At 42.4% G+C, this 10,718-nt stretch overlaps 2 protein-coding genes across 21 annotated transcripts in view; one reads left to right on the top strand and one right to left on the bottom strand.

Moving 5' to 3' along the window:
* The first annotated feature begins 3,036 nt into the window (after window positions 1-3,036).
* Window positions 3,037-6,506, top strand: LOC118372894 (perforin-1-like). The gene is made up of 5 exons (XM_035758925.2): window positions 3,037-3,185; window positions 3,819-4,403; window positions 4,590-4,728; window positions 4,887-5,104; window positions 5,272-6,506. The coding sequence occupies exons 2-5, from the start codon at window positions 3,871-3,873 to the stop codon at window positions 6,149-6,151; spliced, it is 1,770 nt and encodes a 589-aa protein (XP_035614818.2). The 5' UTR covers window positions 3,037-3,185; window positions 3,819-3,870; the 3' UTR covers window positions 6,152-6,506.
* A 586-nt stretch (window positions 6,507-7,092) lies between these two features.
* Window positions 7,093-10,718, bottom strand: part of LOC118372890 (uncharacterized) — a 32,000-nt gene continuing 28,374 nt past the window's right edge. For all 20 annotated transcript variants that reach the window (XM_052491522.1, XM_052491515.1, XM_052491524.1 and 17 more), the window contains 8 exons: window positions 10,669-10,710; window positions 9,279-9,338; window positions 9,004-9,081; window positions 8,644-8,730; window positions 8,420-8,452; window positions 8,144-8,194; window positions 7,668-7,739; window positions 7,093-7,491 (listed from right to left, as the gene is read on the bottom strand). In XM_052491522.1, the coding sequence (XP_052347482.1) occupies window positions 7,698-7,739; window positions 8,144-8,194; window positions 8,420-8,452; window positions 8,644-8,730; window positions 9,004-9,081; window positions 9,279-9,338; window positions 10,669-10,710 (393 nt within the window). In that variant the 3' untranslated portion in view covers window positions 7,093-7,491; window positions 7,668-7,697. The remainder of the gene's footprint in view (window positions 7,492-7,667; window positions 7,740-8,143; window positions 8,195-8,419; window positions 8,453-8,643; window positions 8,731-9,003; window positions 9,082-9,278; window positions 9,339-10,668; window positions 10,711-10,718) is intronic.

A 10,718-nucleotide genomic window follows, 5' to 3' on the forward strand; every position in this document is an offset into this window, starting at 1 on the left:
CCTTCATTAGCCAATAAGAAAGCCTATAAGATGAACACGCCATTACTAAACCAATTGGAGCGCAGAATTGTGTTCATGGGTGTGTTCATATATTATATTATTATATGGGTGCGTTTCTATCTGATAAGATTCTGTAGTTGTGAGAGCGCAAAGAATAGAGAAAACATATTGTCACTATATTGTTGGAGGTATGCTTAATAATTCTAAATGACTGTATAGATTGTGATTCAATAAAAAAAACAATTGTTTACCAAAAAGTAATAACCTAGTTAGGAGCATATGAATGTTTCTCTAAATATGAATCTAAAATATTGTTTCCACACTTTTTCTTTCTTTCTTTCTTTCTTTCTTTCTTTCTTTCTTTCTTTCTTTCTTTCTGTCTTTCTTTCTTTCTTTCTTTCTTTCTTTCTTTCTTTCTTTCTTTCTTTCTCTCTCTCTCTCTCTCTCTCTCTCTCTCTCTCTCTCTCTCTCTCTCTCTCTCTCTCTCTCTCTCTCTCTCTCTCTCTCTCTCTCTCTCTCAATTCAATTCAATTCAATTCAAGGGCTTTATTGGCATGGGAAACATGTGTTAAGTGGTCAGGTATTCTGCCGCTGTGTACTCTCTGTGTAGGGCCAAATAGCATTCTAGTTTGCTCTGTTTTTTTTGTTAATTCTTTCCAATGTGTTAAGTAATTATATTTTTGTTTTCTCATGATTTGGTTGGGTCTAATTGTGCTGTTGTCCTGGGGCTCTGTAGGGTGTGTTTGTGTTTGTGAACAGAGCCCCAGGACCAGCTTGCTTAGGGGACTCTTCTCCAGGTTCATCTCTCTGTAGGTGATGGCTTTGTTATGGAAGGTTTGTGAATCGCTTCCTTTTAGATGGTTGTAGAATTTAACGGCTCTTTTCTGGATTTTGATAATTAGTGGGTATCGGCCTAATTCTGCTCTGCATGCATTATTTGGTGTTTTACGTTGTACACGGAGGATATTTTTGCAGAATTCTGCGTGCAGAGTCTCAATTTGGTGTTTATCCCATTTTGTGAAGTCTTGGTTGGTGAGCGGACCCCAGACCTCACAACTCTCTCTCTCTCTCTCTCTCTCTCTCTCTCTCTCTCTCTCTCTCTCTCTCTCTCTCTCTCTCTCTCTCTCTCTCTCTCTCTCTCTCTCTCTCTCTCTCTCTCTCTCTCTCTCTCTCTCTCTCTCTCTCTCTCTCTCTCTCAATTCAATTCAAGGGTATTTATTGGCATGGGAAACATATGTTTACATTGCCAAAGTAAGTGAAATGAATAAACAAAAAAAAGACAAAAAAGTAAAATAAACAATAAAAAGTGAACAGTAAATATTACACTCACAAGTTCCAAAAGAATAAAGACATTTCAAATGTCATATTATGTCTATATACAGTGTTGAAACGATGTGCAAATCTAGTTAAATAAATATGGGTTGTATTTACAATTGTGTTTGTTCTTCACTGGTTGCCCTTTTCTTGCGGCAACAGGTCACAAATCTTGCTGCTGTGACACTCTGTGGTATTCCATCCAATAGATATGGGAGTTTATCAAAATTGGATTTGTTTTCAAATTCTTTGTGGGTCTGTGTAATCTGAGGGAAATATGTGTCTCTAATATGGTCATACATTTGGGAGGAGGTTAGGAAGTGCAGCTGAGTTTCCACCTCATTTTGTGGGCAGTTTGCACATAGCCGGTCTTTTCGTGAGAGCCAGGTCTGCCTACGGCAACCTTTCTCAATAGGAAGGCTATGCTCACTGAGTCTGTACATAGTCAAAGCTTTCCTTAAATTTGGGTCAGTCACATTGGTCAGTTATGTGTATTCTCTGTTTAGGGCCAAATAGCGTTCTAGTTTGCTCTGTTTTTTTGTTAATTCTTTCCAATGTGTCAAGTAATTATCTTTTTGTTTTCTCATGATTTCGTTGGGTCTAATTGTGTTGCTGTCCTGGGGCTCTGTGGGGTCTGTTTGTGTTTGTGAACAGAGACCCAGAACCAGCTTGCTTAAGGGACTGTTTTCCAGGTTCATCTCTCTGTAGGTGATGGCTTTGTTATAGAAGGTTTGGGAATCGCTTCCTTTTAGGTGGTTGTAGAATTTAATGTCTCTTTTCTGGATTTGGATAATTAGTGGGTATTGGCCTAATTCTGCTCTGCATGCATTATTTGGTGTTTTACGTTGTACACAGATTTTTGCACTCTTTCTTTTTCTCCCTCCCGCTCTTTCACTCCCTCTCTCTCTAGATGAGTGGAAGAATGGAATCTCGCTCAAACATGGTTTAACTTCCTACACATTTGAAAATGAGCATGGTAGGCTGGTAGCCATGCTGGTTATGTGTGCCTTGAATTCTAAATAAATCACTGACAGTGTCACCAGCAAAGCACCCCCACACCATTACACCTCCTCCTCCATGCTTCACGGTGGGAACCATACATGCGGAGATCATCCGTTCACCTACTCTGCGTCTCACAAAGACACAGCAGTTGGAACCAAAAATCTCAAACCTGGACTCAGCCTAAAGGACAGATTTCCACTGGTCTAATGTCCATTACCTGTGTTTCTTGGTCCAAGCAAGTCTCTTCTTATTATTGGTGTCCTTTAGCAGTGGTTTCTTTGCAGCAATTCAACCCTGATTCAAGCAGTCTCCTGTGAAGCATTTATTTGGGCTGCAATTTCTGAGGCTGGTAACTCCAATGAACTTATCCTCTGCAGCAGAGGTAACTCTGGGTCTTCCTTTCCTGTGTTGGTCCTCATGTTCTATAATTGAGAAGGTAAATTCCTTCTTATATCACATTACCAAGGGTTTCCTAGACCTAGTAGGCTATCATTATATTCTCAACAGTTTAATTTCATCAACCCACACCACCACTTCAGAGAAATGACAAAGTAAATGGTCTGTCAGATGAAGGCATTTAACTGAAAGACCACTGTCGTATTTTTCCACTGAGCAGCACACCAGACCACCACGCCAACCCCTCTTCCGCTCAATTCTCGCTCTCTGAAACCACAGAATGTTCTATTCTGTGGCAGACACTCTTTTACGTTGCCTATACTAAGACCAACATCCCCTCAACCTTCCATTTGCTCGTCCCGTTTGAGTACGAACACACCTTTTCCTATATCAAAAAGGAACTTAATTACGGTACATTATTGCCCCAGCCTCTCACTCTCACATCCATCACATAGTGGACAGACTGGTCAAAGGTGAGTTTTAATGCTGTATATCTAGTTTCGCACCATTTTTATAGAAAGGAAACATACACAAGTAGATATGTGAATATGGACAATAAATCTTATTTTTGAGTACACATTCTAATAATTGGATTTGACTTTGATAGTAGGCTGCGGTAACACATTTACTACCACATTAGATAACAAAATAAAGAGAAATGGAACAAAATATGCACCAAAAAAACTGTACAGTCATTAAGAGAGTGGCCTTTGAAATAAATAAATAACAAGTGGGATGAAATAGAACAAGATTGAGTTTATGCAAGTGTTATGCTTATACCCTATTATGTATCTCATAGTTGAGGGTCAAGATTAATTTCCATTGAGGTTTCAATTCAGGGAATGAATATGATGACGGAACTACAATTCAACAATAACCATTATGTAAATTCGGAATATTTTTGTAGAAGTTCCATGTAGACCAGCACCAAGTTTTCATATGTTTGTGTAAAATATGGTAAACATTGTTAGCTTATGATCTAGCCTATAGGTTACGTTTGCATGCTGACTTGCAATAAGTTATGTATGTTATATCTTGGTCATCAATAATTGTTTTACTTCATAATAATTAACCTTTAATTCACACATAACCTTTCTTTTCTTCAGCATGAAACAGTGACTTGTAGCTGCCCGTCGCAAACATCTCACCTCATCCAGGATGTCCTTATTGATAGTGTGCCTCTGGGCAGGGCTTATGTTGTCCATTCCTCGTCCCAGTTGCCAATCATGTACCATCGGCTCAGCCAATGACTGCAAAGAGGCAGAATTTGCTCCTGGAACCAACCTAGCAGGGGAAGGCTTTGACATCACCAAAATGAAACGCAAAGGAGCCTTTGTCATTGACATGAATGTGTGGAAACGCAAAGACAAGACCTGCACCCTCTGTAAGAATCCCTATCTGGAAGGGAAACAACAGAGGCTTCCTTTGGCAGTGGTGGATTGGAGACCAAACCACCAGTGTAGTATGAAAGTGTCCAGTAAACTCCATCGCTCCAGTGAGTCTCTCGTCAGCTCCAGTGGCTCTTCTGTGGAGAATAACTGGCAGGTCAATCTAGAGTTAGAGAAGGGGTCAAAAAGTGGGAAGATTATGCTCGCTGGTACCAACTCCAAATTGGCTGAGTACTCCATGGAGAAAACCAAGAGTGACAAGTTCAGTTTCACAAGCCACAGTGTGTCCTGCGGGTATTACAGGTAAACATCAGGTGGCCCACACAGCATGAGCTCATTTTACACATGTGTCTCTGTGAAACCTCATCTCAGTTTCCTTTGGGGATTGTAAATACAAGGGTGTTTTTGCATGTTCATTTCATTTTATGAGGGCTTGTCTGTATCCATACAACATTAACCCCCCTCTCTCTTTTCTCTCTCCACAAATAGCTATCGAGTATCTGGCCAGCCCAAGTTACACCAAGAATTCAAGACAGCAGTGAAGAATCTCCCCAAAATATATCAACAAGAAAACAAACAACGTTATTACAAGCTTATTGATAACTTTGGCACGCATTACATTACCAAGGTGAGGGAGAGAGATGGTCAACATCAATGTGGTAAATCATCAAGGCAGTAGGCACCCAAACTACATATCAACATTAGGGATGTTTGTCCCTAGATGTGCAGTTTACTGGCATCTCTCTGGGAAATTACATTACTTTCTACCTCTCATCCTGTGTGTAGGTGAGCCTGGGTGGAACGGTGCAGTCTGTGACCAGTATCAAGCAGTGCCAGGCCAGCCTGCAGGGTCTCAGTGCGGAGGAGGTGAAGATGTGTCTGGATGTGGAGGCGTCTGCCAGTGTGGGTGACAGCAACAGCTTGAAGACTGAGTTCAAGCACTGTCAGGAGGATAAGTCTAAGACAGAGAGCAAGGCCAGCTTTTCCAGTGTCTTCAATGATAGGTGGGGAATTATAGTCTGCTGCTCTTTCACATATAGATTCTCCCTCACACAATTTCTTTAGTTCTGTCTCTCTCTCTTTTCACACTTCCCTAATCAATACATACTCTCCCTTGCTGAAATGTGTACTGCCCCTCACAAAAACCTTTTCCCCCTCTAACACCCTACAGGTTCACAGAGGTGAAAGGTGGCCACACCACAGAACCAGAGCTCCTCTTCTCTGCTGATAAATATCCCACCTCCTACAAGGCATGGCTGGACTCCCTACCACACTATCCGGACATCGTCTCCTATTCGCTGGAATCTCTCCATGAGTTGCTGCCCACCACCAACCCAGCTCGGAAGCACCTGCGCAAGGCCATCAGCGACTACATCCTGGAGAAGGCCTTGTGGAAGAACTGTTCTGAACCCTGTCAAACTGGCATCAAAAGTGACCACAGAGACTCCTGCGTCTGCAACTGCCACAACAACCCCGGGGTGAGCGCCGACTGCTGCCCCACCCGCAAGGGCCTGGCGCGGGTGGTCATCACTGTTCAGAGAGGGGCCAACCTGTGGGGAGACCACACCACTGCCACTGACGGCTACGTGAAGGTGGCTTTCGCAGGACAGATAATCGGACGCACTAAAGTTATCTACAACAACAACAACCCCAGCTGGGCAATGAGCTATGACCTGGGAACCGTGGATCTGTCAACCAGTAAGAAGCTGAGATTTGAGGTGTGGGACGAGGACGACAAGTGGAACGACGACCTGTTAGGAGAATGTGAGAAGGAGCTGACGGCCGGGGTGAAGGAGGATCTCTGCAACCTCCAGCATGGCCAAATATTCTACAAGTGGGAGGCGGTGTGTGCCCCCAGTCTAGGTGGCTCCGCCTGTATGGACTATGTGCCCTCCCCTATGAATCCCCACCTGGAGAAGGTTTATGTGTCTCGCCACTCCCGTCTCATTCCAAAGGACATGCTGGTGAGTATGGGAGTCTTGTTGGACGGACCCAATCTCCATGGCAACAAGAGCCTCAGTACAGGGAACAGGGAGTCTGATCGATTTTAGAGGTATGCATGGTGATCCATGTCAAAACCCCACATCTTTTTTTCAGGTAGATTTCTCCAACCTAAAATAATAAAATAAATGTTTTGTTAAAATGTGTTTTGTTTTCTATACTGTATCTTTGAACTCCTGAGTGGTGCAGAGGTCTTAGGCACTGCATCTCTGTGCAAGAAGCGTCACTACAATCCCTGGTTCAAATCACATCTGGCCATTATTGGGAGTCCCATAGGGCGGTGAACAATTGGCCCAGCATTGTCTGGGTTTGGCCGGGGTAGGCCGTCGTTGTAAATTAGAATTTGTTCTTAACTCACTTGCCTAGTTAAATAAAGATTACATTTAAATAAAACAATTGGGAGTATTAGTTGCTTGATATGTACTTGTTTGTGTTTATTTACGAGGTAGCTTGCATTCAGTTTCAAATTGTTGAATGATTGGGTTACTTTATGCATAATAAAATGCTTATAGCACACACAGGGAGACCTCGTTTATGTCTCAAATGCAAAGTTCTCTGAAGTTAACAATCAGGCAATATGTACACGTTATGTTGCATTTGGTTTCGTTTACTGTATGTGAGATATCAGTTGTTTGAAGGCACAGTTGCATTACTTGAGAGAGGAAGGGCTATGGTTTCCTGTGCACGGATGAAGTTCAGGTGACGCCATGCAAAAGACGAATGAAACAAACTGCCGTGTTGAGATAACGACAAAACTATTTCCATTGTGGAACATGATAAAGGTCTTTGGGGATACATTGTCATTAATAGCAATACAGTAACATAAGAAGTACTATGTCATGAACAAACACCACTGGCATACTGAGGTATTAAGGAATAGTTTTTCATACACATTACATCTTCTGTATGTACTGTCCATCACAATATACCAGAGAATATCCCCCTTTATAATGACCTCAGAAGAACTCAGGTGTCAGGTTTTGGGAACAGGTCTTTGAATTGTATTTTATTTGATGTTGATTTAAACTCATAGAGCTTCAGTCTTAAAACTCAACCCCCACATCACATGTACAGTACATTTACAATACTGGTGCCAAGGTTAAAAGAATGAGGAGACCGACAGACATTATGGGGTTGCTTTCTGCCCTTTAGTGTGAAATGGATATGAACACAAACACACTGGCAACACAATCTCCAAAACCAGTAGAGGAAGAGAGGGGACAGACACACAACAATAGAAAAGACAAGAACCATAAACAAAAAACACAAATACAAAACAAAAATGGAATAGTTAAATGTAACAACAGACCAAACAACAAACATCACAATGAACACATGACAGAACGAAACAAATATTCACTTCAAGAAGGCCTCAGCTGATTGACTTAACCTGGACAGAGAAAGAGAGAGAGAGATAAGAAATGTTGTTAAGTGAAGCAGTTGGTTAAAGAGGACAATAAAACAAGGTAGACCACGAAGCTCTGATCTAAATGACTAGTAAGGTGACTTCATGTGCTCAGTCACAGAGACAAGCATAAATGAGTAACAAACACTCATCCCACCCACCTTTGTACCCTCCATTTCCAAAGAATCCAGTCAGTCCACCACCACCATATTTGCTTTCCTTCCCTCCTGCTCCTGAAGGAGACACACAGTCAGAGGTTTAGGTTTTGTTAGTTCAGCAGACAACAAAACAACCAAACAACAAAACAAACAAAAATGCAATGGTGTTAATGGACATCCCTGGTTAGATGTAGGAACCAGTGGAGGCTGGTGAGGGGAGGATGGTTTACAGTAATGGCTGGAATGGAGTCAATGAAATGGAATGCAACACATTTCATTCCATTCCATCCACTCCATTCCAACCAATAATCTCCCTCTCTATACGATAATTACTATAACAGCTGGAATGGATCTACTCCATTCCAGCTATTACTATGAGCCGTTCTCGCCTCACCAGCCTCCAGTGATAGGAACTAATATGGTTATTCTGACGGAAGAGAGCAGGACTTTCAGTCAGGGAATGTGACTATATAACTTACCGTTACTGTAGGGGGCACTCTGACCTGCACCCAGCTGTCCTTGACCATAGCCTAAGCAGTGACAAGATGAGTCGTAACAATATTTACCACAAACAGGACACATAGAGACACAAGGGACATTTACAAGACACGCACAGAACACACACAACAGACTAACACTGAAAAATGTGTGCTCTTCCTCACCCACATGCATTCACACCTTAAGCAGTTGCTACACACATCATTTCCTGAGGCAAGCAGTGTAGGGGATGTGGTTGTGAGTGTGAGTTTAATCACCTGCTGGCTGTGCTCCAAAGCCCCCTCCGTTTCCTGAAACGACAAGAGACAAGTACCCACATGTAAATAGGAGGAACAACAACAAACACATTCAGACATACTACAGAAAACACACAACATCATATATAGCACATGAGCAGACGGACGTGCGGACACACAAACGCATACGTATAGCGACAGATGACACATATAGGACAAACGGACATGTACACAAAGACATGTACCATTTTTGCAAGGTGGTTTCCCACCACCAGTCGCAGGTCCATAAGGCTGTGCACCCTGTTGTGCACCCTGTGGCAATCCACCGTTGCCTTTAGAGAGATAGTCAGAGACAGCAGAAGCAAGACAGGTTTAGAGAGAAATTACCACACAAACAAGCACATTGTACACACACAATCTCTGTCTCTCTTTCTCTCTTTCTCACACACACACACACACACACACACACACACACACACACACACACACACACACACACACACACACACACACACACACACACACACACACACACACACACACACACACACACACACACACACACACACACACACACACACACACACACACACTACCAGTCTCACCATATTTGCCAGAGGATTTGCCTCCATCACCACCAAGGCCCAGTTGCTGAGCACCATAAGGGAAGCTTCCATCACCTGCTGGGAGAGTTTATTACAACAAGTGTATTTAATTGTGTCTAATACTGTTATAACAAGACCTCACATAATCATTCACAACCACACACGCAAACAGTTTTTATTCTTCCTCACACATCCACACTGTATAAGCAGGGTCACAAGTCACAGCCAGCAAGTAATTGTAATACAAAAGATTCCTTGGGTCACAATGCTCTTACCATCCAGTCCAGCAGTATTGACTGGGGCTCCATTGTAAGGAAGCTGACTGACTCCTCCCCCTGTGGAACACCACAAGGGTCGCTTATAGATTCTCATCATCTCTCCTCCCACCCCACAGACCACATCAATGCATGGAAAACATATGACTCAATTATGGCATCAACTGTATGCAAATGTGCAAAATGACAATGATTACTGGCTTTCCTGTGACAGTGACCTTTGAGTCCCTCTGTTGCTGCTTCAGTGTTCATCACTGACTTGCTTTTTTCTTTGTCTAATCCTTCTCTTCATCTCTCTACTTTTCAGCCTCTCTCTACCTCTTTATTTTTCCTGACCACTCAGTTTTTGTCTTTTTTCTGCCTCTATTTTCTCTTGTTATTCCTTTGTTCACCCTTCCCTCTCTTTAGAGTGTATTTACCCAGACCAGTATCATGCCCCAGCCCCATAGGCTGAGCAACCCCGTAGGGCTCTGGGCTGTACCCGCCCAACTTCCCACCATCAGGCCACAGCCCAGCAGGTACCACAGGCTGGCCCCCATAAGGCAGAGCACCACCAGGACCAGAGCCAGCACCCCCTACAGACACACACAGGGTACTGCATGAAGGGGGAGGCATGCGAGTTAAACAAAAATGGATTACAACAGAGCTGATCAGAGTGAGCATAGAGAGTGTGTTAGATGAGAGGTGAAACACAGAATGTGTGTATGATTGTGTGAAGGTAATCATCAAATGGAGAGACTTCAATTTGTTTCGCTATGTGTCCTTTAGAATGAAGATATATGTAGATGTCATCATCCAGATGATGTCATGAATGATGTGCTGAACATGCATATTTTGATGAGCTGGCATTCCTGAAACAGATGTTTTTCAAACATAACTTTCTGGTTAAAGGGGTCATCCATATGGTGCACATTTATGGATTATCACATGATTATGGATTATCACAGGATTATAGATTATTACATGATTATGGATTATTACATGATTATGGATTATCACATGATTATGGATTATCACATGATTATGGATTATTACATGATTATGGATTATCACATGATTATGGATTATTACATGATTATGGATTATCACATGATTATGGATGAATTGATCAGGTATGTTTCAGATGGTCATTCCTGATGGTAATTCGGAGTGTTTAGGGTGAGTGATTAGGTATTACACCGTGACATGTCCAGGGAGTGTTTCATTACTTTGGTTAGCATGCATGTTTTGGAGTGTGATGTTATTAGTGACATCAATTAGGGTGAAAGTTATTCTCCTTCCATGTGTACATCCTGCTTGTTGATGCCCTCTATCTTTTCAATACAGGACATCTTAGGGAAAACATCCACTTCTTGACCCCTCTTCTTCCATCTCAGGGTGACTTCCTCACCATATTTCTCCTGTCCCTGTGGATATCCTCCTGCGCCAAGACCTAGAATA

This window comes from Oncorhynchus keta, chromosome 32 (genome assembly GCF_023373465.1).
Source record: "Oncorhynchus keta strain PuntledgeMale-10-30-2019 chromosome 32, Oket_V2, whole genome shotgun sequence".
Lineage (NCBI taxonomy): Eukaryota > Metazoa > Chordata > Actinopteri > Salmoniformes > Salmonidae > Oncorhynchus > Oncorhynchus keta.

What these genes read in the sequence shown, in the direction of transcription:
- LOC118372894 (XM_035758925.2), top strand. Translation starts at nt 3,871, where the DNA reads ATGTCCTTATTGATAGTGTGCCTCTGGGCAGGGCTTATGTTGTCCATT. An exon ending in GCACGCATTACATTACCAAG is followed by an intron (nt 4,729 to 4,886) that starts GTGAGGGAGAGA and finishes TCCTGTGTGTAG; the next exon opens with GTGAGCCTGGGTGGAACGGT. An exon ending in TCCAGTGTCTTCAATGATAG is followed by an intron (nt 5,105 to 5,271) that starts GTGGGGAATTAT and finishes AACACCCTACAG; the next exon opens with GTTCACAGAGGTGAAAGGTG.